This window comes from Pleurodeles waltl, chromosome 9 (genome assembly GCF_031143425.1).
Source record: "Pleurodeles waltl isolate 20211129_DDA chromosome 9, aPleWal1.hap1.20221129, whole genome shotgun sequence".
Taxonomy (NCBI): domain Eukaryota; kingdom Metazoa; phylum Chordata; class Amphibia; order Caudata; family Salamandridae; genus Pleurodeles; species Pleurodeles waltl.
This window is the reverse complement of record NC_090448.1, coordinates 210587790-210613625: the sequence shown is the minus strand read 5'-3', so window position 1 is coordinate 210613625 and position 25836 is coordinate 210587790. Positions and strand designations below refer to the sequence as shown.

The following is a 25836-nucleotide window of genomic DNA, read 5'->3' as shown; positions in this document are numbered from 1 at the left end:
CATTCAATGAAATATAACAAGGGAAGAACATGTATAAACACAAAGCCATGTCAGAGATAGGCTTTCTCATTACCCACTGCCTAATTTGAGGTTTTCTACCTCGTATGGGATTAGCATGTGTGAGCAGCAAACCACACGCACACGCCTGGAAAAGATGCATGGCCCTTTATCTTAATCTGTGAATGTTTCACGGAAAGAGTGAGAAGTTTCCCTGCAGACTGCACAGTCTATTCAAACTGGCTGGCATTGTCCATTGGTCTAGTCATGAAGACACTCCTAAATATCTACTTGACAAACTGATCATCTTGGGTGGATCTCGACCACTCCGAACTGCTGCCCTTTTCTTCCTTCAAGCGCCAGGCTTCTAGAAAGCAGCCACCGTAAATCAAGAACTCCCTTGAAGTTGACCTCCACTCTTCTAACAGGGCTGATCCTTCATACCTACCTTCAAGAGATATCTAAAAATTCTTACTCTCCTAAAGCCACTTCCAGTTGGGAGCATCTGGACGTGATTGTCAAAGTCTGGGAATGTTAAATAACCCAACTAACCTAGCTTTTATGTTTCTATATAATATCTCTTGCTGGATGTAAATCATGTATTGCAATTTAGGCTCCATGCTATCACACCTCTTAGAACCTCATACACAAAGTCCCCAAACAGATATGCCTTGGAGATCAATAAATCTGACCATCTTTCATGTGATACCATACATCAATGTCTTCATTAGTTGTTACTGAGTGTTAACAGCAAGCTCTGTATTTGTCTCACATTCAGAACTGTGTCAAACACTCTGCTACTCTGGGAGGGGGAGTAGGGTTCGAGGAAATTGGGGTCTGGTTCACGCTATATAAAACTACAAATAAATAAATATGCCAAAGGCAAGCCCGTCTGTGCCCGTCCGCGCCTGGACCGCGCCCAGCGCCACGACCCCTGGCCCCCAGAACTCCTAAACCCCGCAGCACTGCTACGACCCCAACACCCTCCACGCCCTCAACCCGGGGCGCTCCAGCACCTGCTTCCAAGCCAACCCGAAACGTACTCACGGACCCTTCGCATGCCACACCTGCAAACTCACCTTCCACTGCGAAACCACCCCGGCCGCCAGCCCACGTGCCAACAACCACCTCAAATGCATCCTGATCGACGCACGCTCCGTCCACAAGCACGCTATTGAACTATGGGACCTCCTGGACTCCACTGCACCGGACGTTGCCTTCATCACTGAGACCTGGATGAACGCCTCTTCGGCCCCCGACATCGCCATAGCCATCCCCGACGGCTACAAGATCTCCAGGAGAGACCGCACCAACCAAGTCGGTGGAGGAATCGCCATCATCTTCAAGGACTCCATCAACGTCACCACCTCCACCGAAGACACCCCCCTCGCCGCCGAACACCTGCACTTCCAGATCCACACAGACCCCAGGACCACCCTCAGAGGAACTCTCATCTACAGACCCACTGGACCACGCGCCCTCTTCAGCGACTCTATCACTGACTTCATCTCCCCGCACGCCCTTGCCTCGCCGGACTACATCCTCCTCGGTGACCTCAACTTCCACCTGGAACAGAACAACGACCCCAACACCACCGCCCTGCTCGACAACCTCGACAACCTCGCCAACCTCGGTCTCAAGCAACTGGTGAACACCCCCACCCACATCGCCAGACACACGCTCGACCCCATCTTCTCCGCCAGCAACCACATATCCTTCAGCCACTTCTCCGTAATACACTGGACCGACCACAGATGTGTCCACTTCACCTTCCGAAGCGAGACTCGCCACCTCAGCACACAATCCATCCCACGCCGACATTGGAACAAAATCCCAGCGGAACAGCTTCTCTCCACTCTCAGCGACAACCAACCCACCTTCTCCACCGACCCCAACGACGCAGCCCTCAGCCTCACAATTGGATCACCAACTGCGCAGACAACCTCACTCCCCTCAGATGCCTCCCAAGTCAGACCAACACCAAAAACCTCTCTGGTTCACAGACACCCTCAAGGAATCTAAAAAAAACTGCTGCACCCTCAAGAAAGCCTGGCGCAAGGACCACACCGCAGACAACATGTCTGCCCTCAAGAACGCTACCCGCGAACACCACCAACTGATCCGCTCCACCAAAAGAAATTCCTTCACAGACAGACTGGACAAGAACACTCACAACAGCAAAGAACTCTTCAACATTGTTAAAGAGCTCTCCAACCCTAACGCCAACGCCCTCACAAGACCTCTGCAACTCCCTCGCCACCTTCCATCGTAAGATCACTGACCTACATGACAGCTTCGACACCAGACCCAGCCAACCACCACAGAACCTACAACCCCTGCCATCACCCTCAACGCCTGGACTCACATCAACACGGAAGAGACCAAAGCCCCCATGAACTCCATCCACTCCGGTGCCCCCTCGGACCCCTACCCACATTTCATCTTCAACAAAGCTGACGACATCATCGCCCCGCATCTCCAGACCATCATCAACAGCTCGTTTGCTTCTGCCACCTTCCCCGAGAGCTGGAAACATGCAGAAGTCAACGCCCTACTGAAGAAACCTATGGCGGACCCCAGCGACCTGAAGAACTTCCGCCCCATCTCGCTCCTCCCCTTCCCTGCCAAAGTCATAGAGAAGACCGTCAACAAGCAACTTACCAACTTCCTTGAAGACAACAACCTACTCGACCCCTCTCAGTCCGGATTCCGAGCCAATCACAGCACAGAAACCGCCCTCATCTCAGTCACAGACGACATCATAACTCTGATGGACAACGGAGAGACAGTCGCCCTCATCCTCCTCGAACTCTCGGCTGCCTTCGACACCGTCTGCCACCGAACGCTAATATCCCGCCTCCGCTCCACCGGGATCCTAGGACAGGCCCTGGACGGGATCACCTCCTTCCTCTCCAACCGCTCCCAAAGAGTCTACCTCCCACCTTTCCGCTCAGACCCCACAGAGATCATCTGCGGCGTCCCGCAAGGCTCCTCGCTCAGCCCGACTCTCTTCAATGTCTACATGAGCCCCCTCGCCGACATCGTATGCAAACACAACATCAACATCACCTCCTACGCCGACGACACTCAGCTGATACTTTCCCTCACCAAGGACCCAACCAGCGCCAAGACCAACTTGCAAGATGGAATGAAAGACGTTGCAGAATGGATGAAACTCAGCCGTCTGAAACTGAACTCAGACAAAACGGAAGTCCTCATCCTCGGAAACACCCCGTCTGCCTGGGACGACTCCTGGTGGCCCACGGCCCTTGGTCCCGCACCAACCCCTTCAGACCACGCACGCAACCTCGGATTCATCCTGGACCCACTTCTCACCATGACCAAACAAGTCAATGCAGTATCATCCTCCTGCTTCCTCACCTTCCGCATGCTCTGAAAGATCTTCCGTTGGATCCCCGCCGACACCAGAAAGACTGTGACCCACGCCCTCGTCACAAGCCGCCTGGACTACGGCAACACCCTATACGCAGGAACCACAGCTAAACTCCAGAAACGTCTGCAGCGAATTCAAAACGCCTTCGCCCGCCTCGTCCTCGACATACCCCGCAACAGCCACATCTCCGCCCACCTGAGACACCTGCACTGGCTCCCCGTCAACAAAAGGATCACCTTCCGACTCCTCACCCACGCACACAAAGCCCTCCACAACAAGGGACCCGAATACCTCAACCGTCGCCTCAGTTTCTACACGCCCACCCGTCAACTTCGCTCCGCCAACCTCGCTCTCGCCGCCTTCCCTCGCATCCGCCGCACCATGGCAGGTGGGAAATCCTTCTCCTACCTGGCGGCCAAGACATGGAATTCCCTCCCCACCAACCTCAGGACCACCCAAGACCACCTCGCATTCCGGAGGCAACTCAAGACCTGGCTCTTCGAGCAGCAGAAACCCCATCCCCCATCCCCCTAGCGCCTTGAGACCCTCACGGGGGAGTAGCGTGCTTTATAAATGTTTGTGATTTGATTTGATGTACATTATATGTATGTGGTAGGGTATTTCGCTTGGGCAGCAGCACCTGTAGACTTATAAGAGAGCTGGTTTATTAGGTGTATTAATTAATCAGGACAAACTCTTCTTTATTGAAGCCATACTTAACCACTCACCCAATGTGATGTGAACTAGGCAAAAAAGAAACAGTCCATACTTTATAGGCCCTAAGCAGTATTGTTGAACTAAACACCTCTACAGAAGATTTCTGCTACAGTAACTGGACAGTACTGGGGCATCAACCTCATGCATAGTCATGAGCAGTTCATAAGGAGCTAAACCTTATATGTATGAGCATGCCTGTAGATGGTACAACCCATTTGCACTTTTGGGAGGATTCTAGCTTAGATCTCCATACTTAAATTTTTTTGCCACTGTCCCTTTCAGCTGTACTTTAAGATTTAAATTTTTGCGTAGGAGTCAAAGTGCTCGTGAGAAGCTGGCATGTTCTTATTTGCCCTGGCAATGAGACTACAAGAATGGGGTCAACCTGGGACTTTCCAGCTCTGCAACCCTTGTCTTCAGCAAGCTCTCAATGCAGGAGCCTCAATACTTTTCATATATTTTTTTATACTCGACAGGTCTGATCATATTTCATCAGGATCCCAACTTCCTCAAGAAGCACACCAAGACATTAATAGGAAATTTTGGGAGTGGTGACTTAAACTGTAAGGATTGTGTGCACCCTGGCATCAAAGGCCAGGACAGAGTGCCTGTGTGGTGGCCCTCTTGGTTCTGGACAGGCAATCAGATTTGGATGGCATATGCCCCTGTTGTATATTTACTGCTCACTCTCAACAAAGATCACACAAGAGAGGGACAGAGGGAAAGCTCTGATGTGCTTCGACTGTCCCCTGGTGAAGGGGAATGCCATAGCAGACAATAGCATGTTCCTTGAGGTCCTGGCTGAAGGCTAGCTTGAGTCAGGGGTAGTACTCAGGTCTTTTACTTTTTATTAATTGAGGATATTATCTAGTATGGACTCAACCCTAAAGCATGAAAGAGTGCTGTACATAGGAGAGAGTAGACAGATCAATGACCAATTTTTTTTTACTGTATACAGTGTTTGGTAAATACCGGGTGATGTACAACTATGTATAAAATGCTACTGAATGGTAAAGGATATGAATTGCACAAGGTCCAAGAAATAACTAGGTGCAAAAAGGACAACAAATCAATAATGAAACATGCACAGGATATACAATAATAATCACAGTGACAGCTTCACAAGAAATACTTGAAAGGCTGAATATAAACTTATCAACAGAATTTTCATCTGTGCCGTAAAGGCCTCAAAAGATGGGTTATTTCTGATTGAACAATCTGGGAGCTCATCCTGAGAAGCCTTGTTTGAAGGTACGTTTAATCTGTCATGAGAGAAGTTCAAGTTGGATTGTGTTGGTGCTACAAATGAGACAATGAGCTCCAGAAATCAATCTCTCAAAAAGATCAGAATCTCTGTGTGAAGAGATTTATGAAAAGTGCTAGTCAGTTGGAGAAGGCTTCTTGCTTCAGTCGGTTGCCAGTTCAGTGAAATCAAAAACGGAGAGATGTGATTGCACAGCCTTGAACCTGTCTAACCTGGGGCCTGAATGGACATCTGTCTCAAAGGAAGCCAAATGGAGTGTATGGATCCGCATTGGTAGATCATTACCATAGTCCAGTATTGAGAGGACTTAAGATTGAACTGTGATTGAAATCTTCAGACCGGAGGAGATGTTTCACTCTGTGCAGGAGTTTGATTTGAGATTGATGGTCAAGGTTTTTGTGGAGTTGAAAGCCTAAGGATTCGGTGCAATCAGTGCTGGAGGGTTGGCAAGTGTCAATGCTTGTGGCTTTTAGCCAGGTTTGTGCCAGTGAGGAGCTGCTGGGAGAAACTATTACCATCCAGCATGAGAGTTGAATATCATCAGCAACCCAAAAGGAAGGCGCTCATCCAGCCTAACATCATCCCTCTCACTCCGTCCTTTCCACCAATATGGTATAACACCTGGTGTCAAAACCTGCAGGGAAGTCCAGTAGAATTAGAGCTGTATCACGTGGCAACAAGCTCCATGCCCGTTCCATGGCAGGTGCGGACCCCTACTTGCTGCTGATTGACATGGCATAGTGTTTTCTCTAATGACCAAAGAAAGCTGGATATGAACTACTTTTTCAGCAAGGTTGCTGCAGAAAGGCAGCAGACGTATAAGGAGATGGCTGCTTAATAAGGAAGGATTTAGGGAAGGTTTCTTTAACAGATTTTAGAAAATGAAAGTGAGAGATTGGTAAGGCTAGATACTGCACAGATATGGTGAGAGGGTTCCAAAAGTGAACAATTACAGAACATAAAGGAGTAGGTAATTGTGTGCCTTATGAGAAACAACGGGGTTCACTTGAGACATATCTTCCAAAAGAGCTAAAAGTGCAGCTTGGTGCACTAAACGTGTGCAATGCACCATAGAAATTTCTAAAACGTAAGTTACCAAAAGCCTTTTGGTATATTTATTTGATTTGAAGAATGAACACATCTTCCACCTGAACAGAGAAAACCTTCATTGCGGTAATGCTAAGAGGTAGACCTTGGTTACATTAATCCCTTCATCTGTGCGTTGCAGTTGGTTACTGGCCTGGCGTAAACAGGCGCATACAAACATATTTGCAATGGGCATCAAGGAGACTCTTAGCAGCAGAGCTGTATTTTCATATTGTACCAATGAGGATGCTGTGGCCTCTCTGGGAGTGGGGCTTACTTTATAGCTGTGTGCTTTGCCTAGTGCAGGCAATACAAGAGATCATTCTAGGTTGTCCAAACTAATAAATGGGGACATGATTTACAAAAAGTGCGTTTTAAATTTTCGGAATAATACGTATCTTGGATGTTAAATATAGGCATAGCCAGAGTTTGGTTGAGACAGCAGAGAGGTCACCTCTGCTCTTTTACTCTTTCACTTCGATATGGGGAACCAATAACAGGCCAGCTTGCATTGAGCAACTATAGAGTGAGGGATGCTATTGCCCAGTATTCTCTTGGTTATAATGGCGCTGTCCCTTTTAGTCATCAGTAAGAAAGTCAAAGAATTTAAAAGAACCCTTGCTTGCACAAGGAGCCAGGGAATTCTTGAGCTTGATAGAGACAGGCTAGTATTTAATCAGGCTGAATATGAGACACAGTTTTGCAGCCTTCTAAGTTACTACACTGGATAGACCATCATACCAGTGTCATCTTAAGTCTTTCAAGGGGCCCAGGCTAAACATATTTTGAAGGCCCCTGTAAGGAACAATTTTTAATTTTATTATCCATTTCCAGATAATTCAATCCCACATGATGTCAAACAATTCTAAATTATGTGTTTAATTTTCGAAGGATTACACGAAAGAGTAAAAATATTTTTTACCTGGACCCCAAATATTATCACGAGAGACTGGTTATGAGAGACAGAGTTAGGTAATGGTAGGTAGAGAGACGGAGATGTTTATATAGGGAAATAGAATAGAGGAAAGTCACATAAAGAGAAAGTTCATTTTCCTAGGGGGCCCTTGTAAGGTGGGGGCCCTGGACAATTGCCCACTTTGTCCATGCCATAAACCGACTCAGGGGGTCCGTGACAGCTTAGAAAATTGAATAATATTAGCAGATTATGGGCCTCATTACGACCCTGGCGGGCGGCGGAGGCCGCCCGCCAGGATGCCGCCCTCCATAATACCGCTCCGCGGTCAGAAGACCGCGGAGGGTATTATGAGTTTTTCCCTGGGCTGGCGGGTGGTCTCCAAAAGACCGCCCGCCAGCCCAGGGAAAAACTCCCTTCCCACGAGGATGCCGGCTCGTAATCGAGCCGGCGGAGTGGGAAGGTGCGACGGGTGCTACTGCACCCGTCGCGTATTTCACTGTCTGCTACGCAGACAGTGAAATACAAAGTGGGGCCCTCTTACGGGGGCCCCTGCAGTGCCCATGCCATTGGCATGGGCACTGCAGGGGCCCCCAGGGGCCCCACGACAATCCTTACCGCCATCCTGTTCCTGGCGGGCGAGCCGCCAGGAACAGGATGGCGGTAAGGATTGTCAGAATCCCCTCGGCGGCGCAGCAAGCTGCGCCGCCTTGGAGGATTCTTAGGGGCAGTGGAAAACCGGCGGGAGACCGCCGGTTTTCCCGTTCTGACTGCGGCCAAAGCGCCACGGTCAGAATGCCCAAGGGAGCACCGCCGGCCTGTCGGCGGTGCTCCCGCCCCCGTTGGCCCTGGCGGTTCTCTACCGCCAGGGTCATAATGAGGCCCTATGTCCCCAGCTTTCAGTAATGACTCATTGTGGGGTGGTGGGAACGGTCCCCGTATTCCAATAATTATTCAGTGGGGGTCCATGGGTTCGAGTACTGATAAAGTGGGGGTCCACAGAAGTCAGAAGGTTGGGAAACACTGATATAGGTCATTGATATATCCAAGGCTTACGTTCACTATTGTGCCAACCAACAATGGTTGTTTTTTCAGTTTGGTGAAAAGGAGAGTCTATCTACAAGTTTAGCCTCAGAGTGAGCCGTGAGCCGTAATCCAGTTTACTATAATCCAGCTGGAGAGGATCCGTTGGCATAGATAATCCTGAATTTTTAATAAATGCAACAAAATTATTCTAATTGTAAACAGCGACAAACCATTCACACATGTGCGTCAGCCTTGTGCCCTGTTCCTTTAACCACAATTTGGACTGTCACTGTTTATAGACAATACCAGACATCAAAATTCCTGTTCATAGGTACAGAGGTGGTATTGGTATCGTACATCTTCCCCTTTCACAATAACATATGAACACAGTGATGGGTCAAATGGGGGTTATTTTATGATGAGTTTTTGAACTTGTCATGTTTTTGTGGGTGATATGGGATTCAACTGTCTGGACAGCTCGATACATAATTAATTGCCATGTTAATTGCATTAGTCACAAGAGGAAGCATTGTCTCTACGATGCCGTCCTGCGTTTTTTGCTCTTTTTGTTCTTTTTTGGTGCATGCGATTTGATCTTGTCCAGGATTCCAGTGTTTGTTTTCAGCTCCATCTCCACCGAGAAGTGGTCACTGACTGCCAGAGCCTGAAAAGTCAAGCACACGAGACACGTTGTTAAGATGCCTCGATATAAGCACTTGAATGACTAACACAAGGCTACAATACAGTGGCCAAAATGTACGTCAAACACACATCACACTTTTAGAAAATGGCATCAAACCATGTAGTAGGCTTGTTGTTAGAAATGGGGTCTCTAGTTGGCAGAGGTATGCACCCTTGTCCAAATAGGGACCACAATCCTAGTCAGGGTAAGTCGCACGCAATCCAAATTATCCTGTGCCCACCATCTGGTAGCTTGGTACTGAGCAGTCAGGCTTAACTTAGAAGGCAATGTGTAAAGTATTTGTGCAATAAATCATACAGTAACACAGTGAAAACACCACAGAAATATGCCATACAGGATTAAAAAATAGATAATATTTATCTGATTAAAATAAGGTAAATGCTATAAAGATTCAATAAGCACAAGTTGAAATAGAAATTTGGTAAGTTTCAAAAGAGTCTTAAATCTTAGAAATCAACAGTTGTTCCGTGGTTACACAAAGTACCTTGTTTGCGTAAAAAAATAACACGCACGGAGACCGCAGAGGAGGATATGCTTGGAAAAATATGGTGTGCGTCGGATTTTCCAACGCGGCACAGATGATGCGCCATTTTTTTCCACGCTGCAAGGGGATTGCGTCATTTTTCGGCACGCAGTCTTGGTTCCTCACTGCAATGGGGGGATGTTTTTGATGCCCAGGGACGATGTGGGGAAATCCTGGACACGCTGGAAGAAGACACAGGCGTTGCATTTATCCAGTAGGGCGATGCGTCGAATTTTCTGTCTCACGGAAGGCGCAGCGTCAATTTTCCTCTCAGGGAATCGGCTGCATCATTCCGGTTCGGCTGTGCGTCGATCCGGTGGGGTGCTGTGTCGAAATTTCAGTTACAAGGCAGGCGCTGCGTTGATTTTCCACTAGGGAAGTCGGGCTGCGTTGTTCCGGTTCAGCTGTGTGGCGATTTCTCGGTCGCAAGGCAGGCTGTGTGTCATTTCCGGCAGGCTGTGCTTCGATGTTCGGCGCACAAGGGATTTCCTGAAGAGATGAAGTCTTTTTGACCCTGAGACTTCAGAAAACAGGAGGCAAGCTCAATGCAGTCCCTTGGAGAGCACTTCTCAGCAAAGTCAGAGGCCAGCAAGGCAGCAGGGCAGCAGTCCTTCTCAGAAAAGCAGTCCAGATGAGTCTTTTGGGCAGCCAAGCAGTTCCTCTTGACAGGTTGCAGGCTCAGGTCCAGAAGTGTCTGCCTTGGTGGGGTCAGAGACCCAGTTTATATACCCAAAAATGCCTTTGAAGTGGGGAAGACTTCAAAATGTGGTTTTGAAGTGGACATGTTCCCCTTTCAGTACAGTTCTCTCTGCCAGGGTCCCAGTAGGGGGTTTGGCAGCCCATTGTGTGAGGGCAGGCCACTAGCCTTTGAAATGTAAGTGTCAGGCCCTCCACCCTTCCAGCCCAGGAAGATCCATTCAATATCCAGATGAATGCAGATGAGACCGAGGGCCTCATTACAACCTCGGCGGTCTTTTGTAAAGACCGCCGAGGCTGCGGGCGCCAGAATACCGCCAGTGCTGGCGGTATATCTGGCTCCCTATTTCGACTTTTCCGCTGGGCCAGCGGATGGTAACAGTGTTAACGGAAAAGTCACATCAGCATTGCAGCTGGCTCGTAATAGAGCCGGCGGCAATGCTGATGTGCAGCGGGTGCAGTAGCACCCGTCGCGCATTTCACTGCCCGAAATTCGGGCAGTGAAATGCGCAATGGGGCTGTGCCTGGGGGCCTCTGCACTGCTCATGCCAAGTGCATGGGCAGTGCAGGAGCCCCCGGGGACAACCCGAGTCTCCTTACCGCCAGCCTTTCCATGGTGGTATCTACCACCATGGAAAGGCTGTCGGTAAGGGGAGTTGAAATCCCCAGGGCAGCGCTGCCCTGGTGGATTACGACCGCCGAGACCGCCATGGCGGTATACCGCCGGTCCCGGTGGTATGACCGTGGCGGAAGCACCACGGTTGTGATAAGGCTGCTAGTACCGCCAGCCTGTTGGCAGTACTACCGCCCCGATAGCCCTGGCAGTCAACGACTGCCAGGGTTATAATGAGGGCCTGAGTGTCCTGTGTGTGTGGTTGTCTGGGTGAAATGCACAAGGGAGCTGTCAACCAGCACAGACCAGACATTGATTGGAGACAGGCTGTAAGGCATAGATGTTTTTGAGTACAAAGAAATGCTCACTTTCTAAAAATGGCATTTCTAAAATAGTAATATAAATTCCAACCTCACCAATAAGCAGGGTTTTCTATTACTATTCTGGCAATGCTAAATATGACCTGGTTACCCCTTTCAGAATCTATCACTAAAAAGTATGTGAGGGCAGTCCTAATGCTAGTCTGTGAAAGGAGCATGCCTCACAGTGGCGGAAAGCTAATGTAGGAGTTTTTCACTACAAGGATATATAAAACACATATGTACATGTCCTGTCTTTTACCTACATAGCACCCTGCCCTATGTGTTACCTATGGCCTACCTTAGGGGTGACTTATATGTAGAAAAAGGGGAGTTTAAGGCTTGGAAAGTACTTTTAAATGCCAAGTGGAAGTGGCAGTGAAACTGCACACAAAGGCCTTGAAATGGCAGGCCTGAGACATGGTTAAGGGGCTACTTATGTGGGTGACACAATCAGTGCTGCAGGCCCACTAATAGCATTTAATGTACAGGCCGTGGGCACATGTAGTGCGCTTTTATAGGGACTTACAAGTGAATCAAATATGCCAATTGGGTATGAGCCAATGTTACCATGTTTCTGGGGAGAGAGTACATGCTCTTTAGCACTGGTTAGCAGTGGAAAATTGTCCAGAGTCCCAAAGCCAGTAAAAATGAGGTCAGAAAAAGAAGAGGAGGAAGGCAAAAAGTTTTGGGGTGACCCTTCAGAGAGGCCATTTCCAACACTTAGGTATCTTTCACAACGTCACATCACAGATACAACTTTGTACAAAAAAGATAGCAACACCAGCTCGTGCAAACTCAAGTCACACTTTTAGAAAATAACAGCACACCAGTTCAAGGCATTGCCTTCAAGGCACTGCGCGACTCCGGCCCTGAGTTCTTGAAGGAGGCCTTTAAGTGGTGTGAGCCCAGCAGAAAGCTGTGCTCTTCCAGTGCCAACAAAATAATGGTTCCCAGGTTCAAGCAGGTGACCTTGTGAGGAAGAAGTTCCATAACAGGCACTGCTAAAATGTGGAACTGTCTCCCTCCTCACATTAGGTCCTTCAGGAGTTAAATACTTGGCTTTTCTGTAACTCGTGGTTTGATCCTTTTTCTTGAGCAGAGCCAGTGCCAAGACATCCCTGGCTAATCGTGTGCTCAAAACATCCTTTTAACATAACTTAACATAACATAACCTACCCATTTGATACACTTTGTATCTTACATAACTTCACAACACAATTTAGATATATAACATTATGAAAAAATACGCTCTGTATGCATGGATCAAACTGCAATCCTTTTTTGAGCTTCCTGTAACATTTGTTTAGAAAATCAGGCGCATCACATCATATTAAATAACACTGACTACTTAGATAGAACACACATCTTAAATCATAGATGTTATTGGTACGCACTTAATGGGACTCATTTTTTATATCTGAGAAAAATAAAAGTCTGAATCGGACCTGCTGTGATTCACACCTGTGACCTGAATGGTTCTGGGTAGGTGATCAGCCTGTTCTTCTATATTTGTAGAGATTTTGGTTGGCTGGGGTTTCCACTTCCATTCGTTATCTCGGTACATAAAACCCCTACTACAAACTAAACCCCATGCAGTGGGGAAAAACTGTGGGAACTTGGTTTTACTCTATGGAGTCCAGCATGGATTTCCCCATTCAGTGAGTTTAACACACACATTTACCACACACTCTGAGCAGGTTGTATTCATGTGAAAGAAGGCCGTGGCAGGCGTGGTGTCTGGGAGGGAGTGGTGGGGTTGGGGAGGGGCAAAGGTAAAGTGAGGGTGTTGCCCAGCAGCTGTGAGTAAGGAGTGTCTGGGGCTGAATTGAACTGAAGCCCATTCCTAACTTTTAACAATACTTCCAGAAAGATTTTCTGGTGGGTAATATTGTGTGTGGTGTTCCCGCACCCGGAAGGTCCAAGTTCCGGGACACAGCCCACTTACAATTGTGCAGAGTTGAATCCCACACAGATATTCAACTCCACCCACCTCGTAATCTAGGCTTTTACAAGCTTCTGTGCATTCGTTTACAAATGAATGTCTGCAGAGTCTCAGCCACCTAGCAGATTGTTTTCTGTCAGCTGATTTCTGAATGACAACGCTGTTTCTCCTTACCTTCTTCAACACTAAATCAAAGGCACCAGCTGTGTGTTAACTTTGCACCCTGCATCGAGGCTATTGTGTCACTTATTCCTTCAACTGTGATTTCACAATGTTGAAGAATTCAAGACCAGTCCACGGAGAGTCAAGAGCAGTACTAAAGATTAGCTCTGTGAAATGCCACTATAACGCCCTTCCTTTCCTTCTTCTACACATAGAGGTCGCTTACTGGGCAGCTGTTTTTTATGTTAAGGCCATCCACCTTAATTTTGCACATTTCAGGGAAAGAAGAAGAATTGCCATGGAACACGCAGACCCAAAGAAGCTGTCATTTCCTAACGCATTACATTTGCCTTCTATTTTGGATTAATACAAATAAGAAGAAACCGTTTCTGAGAGACAGGCCACTGGCGAACTGGTTTTCTGTAGATAATTTAGATTTATTGGACCCCTGCAGATTTTGAAAATTTTGAAAATGTCCCCACCAATTTTGGAAATTTAAAAACATTACTGAATATCTTCTGTTCCTTCTTGATTTCACAGAAATAGTGATGCAAGAAGCAGAGGTGCAGCCCCTGCTTTAGCCGTGACATTGAGGGCACAGGCGGAAGTAGAAGTGTATTAAAATGGCAGCGCGGGTGAGTTACAGCTGGGCTGATCAGTGGGCACTTGCACAATCAGTGTTTCCAGGGAATCTGCCAAATCAGAAATATTCATTCATCCAATGTTGGCATACTCCTGTGCCCTATGGCAATGTGCTAAGCATGTGGGTTCTTGTGGGACCTAAAATATGCAAAGAGAGTCACAGGTGACACATGGACGTTTGCAAGAGATGTTTCTGAGGGGAATAGACATATTAACAACAGGATGCACAATGGTGAGGGAAATGTGTGGGAGAGAAGTCGTTGCACAACAGATTTTATATAATTTATCTTCTACACAATCATGAATATTGTTAATTAATAAATATGTTTCGCCTGTGCATTATGCTTTTTTAGAATTTATTTGTCATTACATTGAGAATCATTCATATACACTTTCACTGTCTTTTAGACAGATTCCTTAGGTTATTCCACCAGATTTGAGCTTTTGTCTACAAAATTGAATATCTCAGCATATTTTCGCATATATTGCCAATGACCATCACAACTTTTAACATAAGAGTGTGCAACAAATATGTGCTCTCTTACATGATCCCATCAGCTGCACACACGAGACCAAATTCCATATTTGATAGCCTAGATGCGAGTACAGAACAGGCCTCAATTGTCTAAGACCTCCACTCATTTCATATCCTCCTACTTTCTGTCTGAACGTACAACGATGGAAAAATAATTGAAGAATCACAGAAGGGAAGAGATTCGTGTTCTGTCGTTGGGGAGTAAAGCGTATTCCCCTCAGGGAAGTAAGAACAGACAAACAGCTGGGAAAGAGGATATATGGGTTTGGACCGTTCTTTCATAATGAACTATCTCTGTCAGCTTGGAATGCCTGAACTCCTTTTAAATGTGCAAAGATGGAGCATTTCCTGTGGTAACCAGTGGCGTAGCGTGGGTTGTCAGCACCCGGGGCAAGGCAAGTAATTTGCGCCCCCTAACCCGGGGCAAGGCAAGTAATTTGCGCCCCCTAACCCGTGGATTTTAGCACTCGAGTCTCTTCCAAGATGTTGCGCCCGGTGCGGCCGGCCCCCCCTGCGCCCCCCACGCTACGCCACTGGTGGTAACACATACTGACTGAAAAATATACTCAGTATTCATTTATTGAAAATGTGGATATTACCAGTTGCTTCCCATTAGAACCTCACTTAGGATTCCCCCCCCCCCCCCCCCACAATCCTTCCTTCTACAGTTTATTCCAATGTTGCATCTCCACCCAAAACTGGCTGTGTACTACTGGATAACCTACTTTTAAGTATCGCACGATAAAACTGCTGTAGCCAAAATATCAACTACCAAAATAGTGAGAGGGTAAGGATATGTAAGTAAATACACATGTAGTATTCTTAACAGCACATATATGTACCTTGGTGATATATGCATCATCAGGTTATGACGATGTAGATTTAAGAAAAGGAAATCTCTACTTATCTATACGTACTTGCCTTTGTGATATTTTTGTAGTTAATATTCAGGCTACAGTATTTTTGTAGCACAATATTTTTGCCACTGATATTCTGATATTCATCAAAGCAACCATCCACCTCTGTGACCCTCGTGTGATTGATTGGTTGATTGAAGCAGGCTGGATATGACGGGTATCAGTCTTCCGGTGAGGCTGGTGAGCTTTATCACATGATTCCTTATCACATTCACACGCAATGTTCTAGGGTAACCATTGGAAACAGCTGCTATCCCTGACTTACTCTTTCATACCCATGACATAAGGGGGGCCCAAATGAATCAACATGAACAAAAAGAAGTAAATAGGGTTCAGGTGAACTGTTTAGGTTCTGTAGTTTTCTCTCCTTTCTCTTCCCTTAGATACTTAGCAGCGAATATTGATGGGCTACATGTGTGACTTTGGATGAGCCCTGTGGTTTCTGTGCAGAAAGTCACTTCTACACCTGGAGATTTGGTGGTTTGTTGTCCATCTTCCTTCGCCATATTTGAACTACAGAGGATAACGACAGTTGTCACCTACTCCAAGATAAGGCTACAGTCTAGGCCAACAGGAACAATCCTTTCACCAGATTGGATGTTTCTCCATTTGGAGTGCAAACACAGATGTTTTATTTTCAATGAACAGACCGATGCGTTCAGATGCAAGAAGTGGAAGGTTAAAAAAAGATATCGGGAATGATGTCAAGCTCACCTGCTCTTCAGACAATCCAAAGGCCTCCCTAAAATTGAAGATGGCTGCTGAGTTGGGAACAATGGCACTGAGAAGGGATTCACCATGAATAACAATCCTGAAACAAGAACACAATGTCAAGCTATACAAAACATACTTTAAGCCTACAATGAAATACATCCTACAAAATCGTTCACAGTGTTTAAACATGGTTCCATGGTGTGCCAACTAGTTCAAGATTTTTTTCAATATTGTTTGGTGATTCCTCACGATACTCCATCAGTGATTGATCGCTAGTAACATGCCTCCAGGGACTACAATGAAGATTTAGATCCATGGTTTTGAAACCAACATAGCGACTGTACTTATTCTGTAAATAAATATAGGATGCACCTAAAAACTTTGTCAAAGCCTTCAACAACAAAAAATAATCTATGTTTCTATCTATTTATATATTACATAAATGCCCTCGTCTCATCCCTGATAACATAGGAGCATTTCTAAACTTCTTGCAGAAATTTCGAAAATACTGCAACAGTTTTGGGATCCTGAATCTTTTTTGCAGTTTGTGGTATAATTCGAATGTGACATTTCACTGAATTATACAGCTTTGATCTTATAACAGAACTCTATCTATGTGATAGAGATTTGAAACGGCGAGCTGGTCATCAAAGAGTGATTTGAAAGCTCTAGTTTGGGTGTTTTTACTATTTTTCTGTGTAAGTAAATGTATATTTTTTCTTATGCTTTTCACTGTTATCTGCATTAACATCTTGAAAATGAGCCAGTCCAAATGAGATGAATGCACTTTCTTTTGTAACTGAGTCACATCACTACTGTTCGAACATTTGCAGGTGGAATGATGTTGAACTTTCAATGTGTTCAAAATGCATCAGACGAAGTAAAGATTTGCTCAGAGAAGGTTTTCATTTTGTTTACCAGACTAATTATTGACATTTTGTAAAGTATTACAGATTCATGGAAGAAAAGTGGTGGTCCACTAATGGCAGCAGCCTGCCACAGATCTGCGTTCTAACTAGCAGCACAGGGAGATCTGCTCTATTTGGGGACACTCCTGGACACAGTGCCCGCATACGTAATCTCCTTAACATTCTGCATTGGTGCGCCTTAGGTGATATCATGCATATCTTTCCATCAAAGTCTGCCACTCTCTAACTGGCAGTGTTTCACAGAATTAACTTTGAAGACTTGGTGGCAATCAGTCGCCTTAGATGGCTGCTGATTTGCCAGTAGGTCTGGCAGAGGTTGGCAAGCCAGGAGCAGAGCTATAGGAGTCCGTGTTTCTGTCATTTGCCACCTGGTTACACTAAATAAGACCATCATAAACTCAAAGGTGCGGATTCTACATTCCACCATTTTTTAAATCATGGCCCAGATGTTTACATTATTATTAAACATGGCCGGCCGAAAGTGTGTGTCATTTTCAGCCTCAACATTTAAAAATGTTTCAAACATCTTTAACTTCTATAGGTGGTTCATTGCTGGAATTTAAACACAAGAGGCATATGGCCAGAGACAGGAAATCAAGATGTCAGAAAGGTCCTAATGCCCTTCGAGTTAGGTGGTAATGGAAAATCTTAAGATTTCTGGAGGTAGTAATGCATTAGGAAGAAAATCTAACAGTGGAAGTTCCTCAACCAAACTTTGCCCATGAGGGAGGGAAATGCACTGCTGCATTCTATGAAGGATTTATCACTTCCTCCAGTGATGGATGTGTGGCCTGTCCTCCTATATGGTTGAGAAATTCTCACAATAGTCTAGAAATGTCATAGCTGTGATAATTCTGGAAAACTGTGTCAGTCAGATTACTACTTATAACTTTACATTGTACCAGGTCACCTTCTGTTCTATACTCTTGGTGTTCTACTGGTAAGTGCATTGCAACTTATTTTTATTATGTTTTTTAACTTGGAGATGTTAGTTCTGTGAAAAGGAGCATTAGATGCAAAATAGACCACCTCTGGATACAAGTTCTGAGTTAAGAACACACATTAAACATTAAATAATTTTTATACCCTCCCCTCATTCCTCGCAACCGAACCATCGGCTTTGCCCCCAGTTTCTTTCACAGCATTCAAAAGCAATTTCCCACTTTGCTGCACCGCAGTTTTCAGCTAGTTAAAACACAACGCTGTGAGACACAGAGCACAGACAATTCATTTTATAGTAACACTATTTGCTGATCCACTGTTTGGTCTTTCTATTAACAGCACCAGTGGTTACTCATCGTTACATGCAGGGGAAGGACTGTACACCACAAAAAAGATTAGCATTATCTGTCATGGCTATGAAAATACCAAAGCCTTAACAAATGAATGCTGATGCAGCTCAGGCCTTGTTTTTTTATTTCTGTATTGTAGTTTGTATGTATATGCTTTCACCATTACAAGATAAAGTGGAAAATGACAATGCAGTTTCTGTATGGCAAACTGGTTTATTTTGTTATGTTATAGTACTGATGGGGGGCGTGGCTAACCGTCAATGGAGTAGGATGCGTGGAAGTAGAGCTCCCTGGCCACGCTCCGCCATCCAGGCCCATCCTGACTGCTTTGCAATGATATCAACCCACATACTGGCAAGAGGGGGTGAGGATCGTAGTGCCCCCAAGTGGCCAAAGTGGGAACAGGGCACAATGCGCAGCACATGGAGGCAACATGACTGAGACCTCCGTGGCGCACCATCCCCCCCCCTACAAAATGGCAGCATGCGGAGGGTCTCAACATGATCCAATGATGAGTGGCTGAGTCTGTGCAATCTCATATACCCAGTGGGTGCTTGCAGAAGGACCCCAAGAGCTGGACTGCAGCAAGGGCAGCATCTGTTGCTTGGCGCAGCCCAGGAGTGTAGCACGGCCTGTGGCAATGCAGACCTGGGGAGCCAGCAGGCTGAAGTGTGCTGCTAGCGAGCTCCCTGCTGAAGAGGCTCCTGGACTGAGGGAAAAGACCTGCATGGTGATGTTCTCCTGCCGCGCATTATCAGGGCTACTGACTGCAGGGGCAGGGGAGGCAGCTGCTCCTGATCCGGCAGCTAAGGCAAGGAGGGCTTGCTGCTGCGGTGGACTGCGAGGCGGGTGCTAGAGATCGCAGGTGCAGTCACAGTGTGAAGCGGGAGGCAAGAGGGAGGTTTTTTAATATTCCCCAGGCGTGACCCCACGGAATGATCCACGATTAATGGGACTGCAGCAGCATTGGGTATTAGGATGCTGAATTCATATGTCCAAATAGGGGAAGGAAATTGCTGCCTCCCCTCTCCCCATCGAGAGCTGGCACTGGTACAGTATGTTAAAGGAAAGATGGGCGGGGAGCTTGAACTAACACTTCCTTGATTATTGGCCTCCACTTTCAGTCCTGCGGGTGCTGGTGCAGCTGTCCCATTGCTACATGGTAATATCCTGAGTGACGAGTGAGCTGCCCACCCTGGGGCTAATCTTCGATTTTACAGTGAAGGTGGGGGCTCCCCCCGTTCTGCTTCCATCGCTAACTTTGAAATCGATGGGCGCTTTGACATCCTGCATTCTTGGGGGCACCCTTCTGGATATTCAAGGCATTTATTGAGAGCCTACCCACTGTGCAGCGGGGGTACATAGATGCCAACTTAACTTTCTCTTTCCCGGTGGACGGCATAGGGTGCTAATTAACTGACGGCACCTCCCCACCAAGAGCAACAGAGATCGTACTGGCCTTCTGACTGTAGGCCACACCACAATGGTTAAATACTCAAGACATAAAGAAAGTGGTGACCCCAGCGAGTCTCTAGATAATGTCACTCCTGCCACGCCGGCAGCTGTGGCAGTGATGGGGCGTTACTTGAATGAGGGGAATAGCACAGGAACACTGAATACCATCCTTCAGGCCTTATCTGCGACAGGTGAAGCACTTGAGTTCAAGATGGACGCTGTAGTCACCAACCTGGGACTACTGAGAGATGACTATAGATGGCTCGCAGAGAGAGTTACCACTACTGAGAGAACCTTGGAAGATCTGAACCCTGAGATGACTGCTATGTAGGGTCGAATCACTGGCATGGAGAACAGAGTAAAACCACTTGAGCTGTGGGCGGAGGACACAGAGTACAGGGCAAGGAGAAACAACCTTCAAATTGTTGGCCTGCCAGAACGCATTGAGGGATCAGGCACCAACATGACTGCCTTCCTGGAAACATGGTTACACACTGAAATAGGGCCAGAGGGCCTCTCCCCCTTTTATGCACTCGAATGTGCCCACTGAGTACCCTACCGACCTCCACTGCCATATGTGGGACCCCCGTCCTGTAGTAGCCAAGGTCTTGCATTTCAAAGATCAGGATCACATCCTATCTAAAGCAAGAGCCAAAGGAGACATCATGATCTTCTCTAACTTTACAAAGGAGGTGTGGTGGCAGAGGGCCTCTTTTGACAAGGTTAAATGGAAACTAAGGGGCTTGGGTGTCAAGTATGCTATGCTTGCCACGGCCCGACTCTGGGTGACCTATGACTACACATTGCAGTTCTTCAACTTCCCACCCTAGCTCTGGGAATGGATTGAGCACCTCCCTCAGTGAGAAGGCAGTCTGGTTGTTGAGGATGGGCGTAGCACCAAACAACTTTCAAGAAGGAGGCCTAAAACCAGCATGAAAGCAATCCTGTCCTGTTCCCAGGCACTGCAGGAATGCCAGAGAGCGGTGGAGGTGGTAGCGGCCATCAGTGTGGCGGGCTCGGCACCAGCCTCTGAGTTTAGTTACAATGACTTAGACATCCCTGACTCAGAGTTTGCCTCACTCTCCTCCAGTAGTTCTGATGTTTTTCTTCCACAGGTCACCGTTGGCAGACAAACTTATTTAAAGCCACTACATGAATTGTGATACGATTGCAAAGCTTGGGGGAAAAGTGTCTGTTTCAAAGCCATGTGGGAGCTAAAACAGTGAGTAATGATCGATAGGGTGAGATTGATATTCAATATCCTTCTTCTCCAGTTTCCTGGGTGGTGAGCAGCGAGCCGGGAAGCGACTAGTTGGATTCCCAACACCCGTTGGGTTGAGTTGTGCATATGGAAAATGTGTGAAAGTTGCATTTTGTTTGCTAGTTTGGACGGGGGTGATTTCACTTCTTGTCCTAGGGTAGGGGAGTTGTGGGATAATTGTTGTTTATTTTACAGGGACTATGACTGGGACTATTCCTGCCTCCATTGTCACTCCCTTTGTATGACTGGATGAAACTATTTACCTTCCCCTGGGCCTCTTCCTGAGGGTGAAGGCTCCTGGTTTCCCCTTCCGCTTCTTGCAATGGCAGCCCCCTTAACTGATAGCTTTGTCTGCTGGAACATTAGAGGTACAGCAGACAAACTTATTTAAAAACACTACATGAATTGTGATATGATTGCACAGCGTGGGGTAAAAGTGCCTGCTTAAAAGCCGTGTGGGAGCTAAAACAGTGAGTAATGATTGATAGGGTGAGATTGGTATTCAATATCCTCCTCCTCAAGTTTCCTGGGTGGCGAGCAGCGAGCCGGGAAGTGACCAGTTGGACTCCCAACCCTGTGGGGCTGAGTTGTGCATATGGAAAATGTGTGAAAGTTGCATTTTGTTTGCTAGTTTGGACGGGGGTGATTGCACTTCTTGTCCTGGGGTGGGGGAGTTGTGGGATTATTGTTGATTATTTTACAGGGACTATGACTGGGACTATTCCTGCCTCCATTGTCACTCCCTCTCTATGATGGGTTGAAACTACTTACCTTCCCCAGGGCCTATTCCTGAGGGTGGAGGTTCCTGGTTTCCCCTTCCCCTTCTTGCAATGGCAGCCCCCTTAACTGCCAGCTTTGTCCCATGTAACATCAGAGGCTTGAAAAGCATGGCAAAATGGTACAAGGTACATATATATTTAAAGAGGTGGGGAACCCACATCGCACTCTTGCAGGAGACTTACCTCACTGCTCTGGAGAGAGACCCGTACGCAAGAGATGGCGGGGACAGATATACACCACCACATACTCTGCATTCGCCAGGGAGGTCCTGATTTGAATCCAACCCAGGGTCCCATTTCAGAAGACAAGGGAACTGACAGACCCTTATGGGAGGTATATCCTGATATCAGGCCAACTTGCAGGCCGGAATCTCACCATCTCCAGCATATGTGCCCTTTGTGAGTTTTTTCACTACCAGGACATGTAAAACAGAAATGTGCATGTCCTGCCTTTTTCCTACATAGCACCCTGCCCTATGGGTTACCTGGACCTACCCTAGTGGTGACGTACGTGTAGAAAAAGGGGAGGTTAAGGCTTCGCTTGAATGCCAAGTCGAAGTGGCAGTGAAACTGCACACACAGGCCTTGTAATGGCAGGCCTGAGACATGGTTAAGGGGCTACATATGTGGGTGGCACAACCAGTGCTGCAGACCCACTAGTAGCATTTAAGTTACAGGCCCTGGGCACATTTAGTACACTTTCCTAGGTACTTACAAGTAAATTAAGGCCCGTATTTATACTCCGTTTGCGCCGAATTAGCGTCGTTTTTTTCGACGCAAATTCGGCGCAAAACTAACGCCATATTTATACTTTGCCGTTAGACGCGTCTAGCGCCAAAGTATGGGCAAATAGCGTAATTTTTTTGCGTGAACGCCTTCCTTGCGTTAATGAGATGCAAGGAAGGCGTTCCCGTCTAAAAAAATGACGGCGACGCAAATGCGTCGTATTTATACTCCTGGGCAAAAATCACGCCCGGGAGGTGGCGGGTCAAAAAACCCCGCATTTGCGCCACTATTTAACGCCTGGGTCAGGGTAGGCGTTAAGGGGCCTGTGGGCTCAAAATGAGCCCACAGGTGCCCTCCCCTGCCCCCAGGGACCCCACTGCCACCCCTGCCCACCCCAGGAGGACACCCAAGGATGGAGGGACCCACCCCAGGGACATTCAGGTAAGTTCAGGTAAGTATAATTTTTTATATTTTTTAATTTTTTTTGGGTGGCATAGGGTGGCCTTATTTGTGCCCCCCTACATGCCACTATGCCCAATGACCATGCCCAGGGGACATAGGTCCCCTGGGCATGGCCATTGGGCAAGGGGGCATGACTCCTGTCTTTACTAAGACAGGAGTCATTTAAATGGCGTCTGGGCGTCGAAAATAATGGCGCAAATCGGGTTGAGGCGATTTTTTTGCCTCAACCTGACTTGCCCCATTTTAAGACGCCCTAACGCCATTTTCCCCCTACGCCGGCGCTGCCTGGTCTACGTGGTTTTTTTCCACGCACACCAGGCAGCGCCGGTCTGCTAGCGCCGGCTAACGCCATTCCATAAATACGGCGCCCGCATGGCGCTTCAGAATGGCGTTAGACGGCGCTAAATTTTTTGACGCTAAACTGCGTTAGCGCAGTTTAGCGTCAAAAAGTATAAATATGGGCCTAAATATGCCAATTGGGGAGGAACCAATGTTGCCGTGTTTAGGGGAGAGAGCATATGCCCTTTAGCACTGGTTAACAGTGGTAAAGTTTGCAGTCCTAAAACCAGCAAAAACAGTGTCAGAAAAAAGGAGGGGGCCGACAAAACGTTGGGGGATGACCACCCTAAGGCTATCAGGTCTAACATGCCCCTAATTCGGACAATGTTTTTTTTTGTTGACTTATCTCGAACACTGGCACCACAGCTGATGCAACCTATCCTGCCAGGTGGGGACTACAATAGTGTAACTGAACCAGCCCTTGATAGCTTCCATCCACTCCTGAGGGATTCCCCTGTACTGCGACTAGCGTGGATATTCCAGAACTGGCAGTGTCAATGGGACCTGGTCGACTCCTGGAGCCAGTTGAACCTGGGAACCAGGGATTATTCATTCTTCTTGGGAAAATATGACCTCCATGTGAGGTTGGATGCATTTCTCTGTTTCCCACATATGCACAGGTCTGTGCGATATGCAGAAAATCTCTGTCTCCTATCACAACCCTATGTTGCTCACACTGGACTGGCATAGGGAGCGACCTCCAGGGTCCCGGGCTGGTGCCTCAACATGTAGGCCTTGGAAGACCCAGGGCCATATTTATTATGCCCTAGATCCACCTTGCGCCACATTAACGTCATTATGTTTTACGTTAAAGTGGCCCAACGAGGCCAAAATGCCTGCGCCGTATTTACATGGTGGCCCAATGCATGCAATGCGCCAATCTGTAACCCTCTGCGCTATATCATGCCTGCGCCAGGCATAATTTATGCAAAGGGGGCATTCCCCCATTAGGGTACCTGGAAAAATGGCATAAGGAAATCTAGGAGATATCCTTGCGCTACTGCTGAAGAGCAGGCGTTAAAAGGGGGCTTCGGTACTTTAGAATGGGCCCTATGTACTTTGCAGGATTAGCACCAATATTTTGGCGCTACTCCTGCTGAGTACATCAATAGCGTCATGAGAAATGACGCTATTTCTCCCTACCCTGCGCCATGGTTCGCCATATTTTAAATACGGTGCACACATGGTGGTGGTAGGGGGGTGCTAAGCGGCGCAGGTAAAGTGGCAATGCACTCCGGCCATAAATTTGATCCATAGCGTTTAAACAATCTACAGGTGATGCTATCAGAAATGACTTTGTGGATAATACACACTTACCAGCATTCCTTCTGACTGAGTGGGATGCTTTCAGGGCAGTAATATGGGGTAAATGTGTAGCGGAAGTGATGGATGTTCGGGGTAGTCTGCTGCAAGAAGTGGAGACACAGGAACAAGCCCTCAAAGATGACAATGAGAGGGCCCGCCCTGGGAATCGGGGACTCCAACAGCAGCTCCTGGATGCAAAGGAACATGTCTCAGTCTGTATGGAGAAGCTCAGACGCTTTGATCATTGTGAATATATGACGAGGGCGCACACAGAACGAGACAAAGCGGGAATGCTATTGGTGTTGCGCGCTAACTCCAATCCCAGAAGCTCTCTAATACTAGAAATAGAATCAGCCATGGGCGAAGGTCTCTATAGTCAGAATGAGATCAATCAGAGATTTGAGGACTATTATGCAACCCTGTATGCCTGCCCTCAAGCTCCCACGGGAGACTTGGGTTGACTTTCTGGAACCAGTAACACTACTGCAACTGAGTGCAGAGGATGCTGAGGACTTGGGGGGGCCCAGAATCCTGCAAGAGGTGTGTGCTGTTATCCAAGCCATGGCATGGGGCAAAGTGCTGCGGACTGACAGCCTCCCCGTAGAATTTTATGCTGCGTACATTGAGGAATTAGCTTCTAAATTAAGAGAATGGCAGCTAGGGGGGCATGTTGCCAGCCAGTCACCACTGGAGAGGCTCTGGTGATTCCCCTAGTAAAACCGGGTAGACCCCCTTTGGATGTACATGCATATTGGGGGTCATTGTGACCCCTTTGGACAGCGGTAAAATGTAGAAAAGTACTGCCAACAGGCTGGCAGTACTTTTCTCCATATTATGTAATTTGAGGTTTGGCTCAAGCCAAACCGCCACGAAAACCAGGGAATCCGGAAGGACATCTAGCACAATAGCAATCTAAACACAAAATGGCCCAGGAAAGACAGCTGTGCAGGGATGGCATATGGAGCAACTATGACAAGCAAACTATGACAAGCACTATGAGTAGCATAGGCAGTGATGTGAGAGATGTGAGAGATGGAGGTGAGGTGTAGAAGGACACCTCATGTGGCTGGAAGATTTGAGCT

General features: G+C 47.2%; 1 protein-coding gene across 1 annotated transcript in view; it reads right to left on the bottom strand.

The window, feature by feature from the left end:
- Window positions 1-8790: 8790 nt before the first annotated feature.
- Window positions 8791-25836, bottom strand: part of DNASE1L3 (deoxyribonuclease 1L3) — a 136748-nt gene continuing 119702 nt past the window's right edge. Inside the window, exons 7-8 of the mRNA XM_069206562.1 lie at window positions 16207-16303; window positions 8791-9061 (exon numbers count right to left, since the gene is read on the bottom strand). Of these exons, the coding sequence (XP_069062663.1) occupies window positions 8933-9061; window positions 16207-16303 (226 nt within the window). The 3' untranslated portion in view covers window positions 8791-8932. The remainder of the gene's footprint in view (window positions 9062-16206; window positions 16304-25836) is intronic.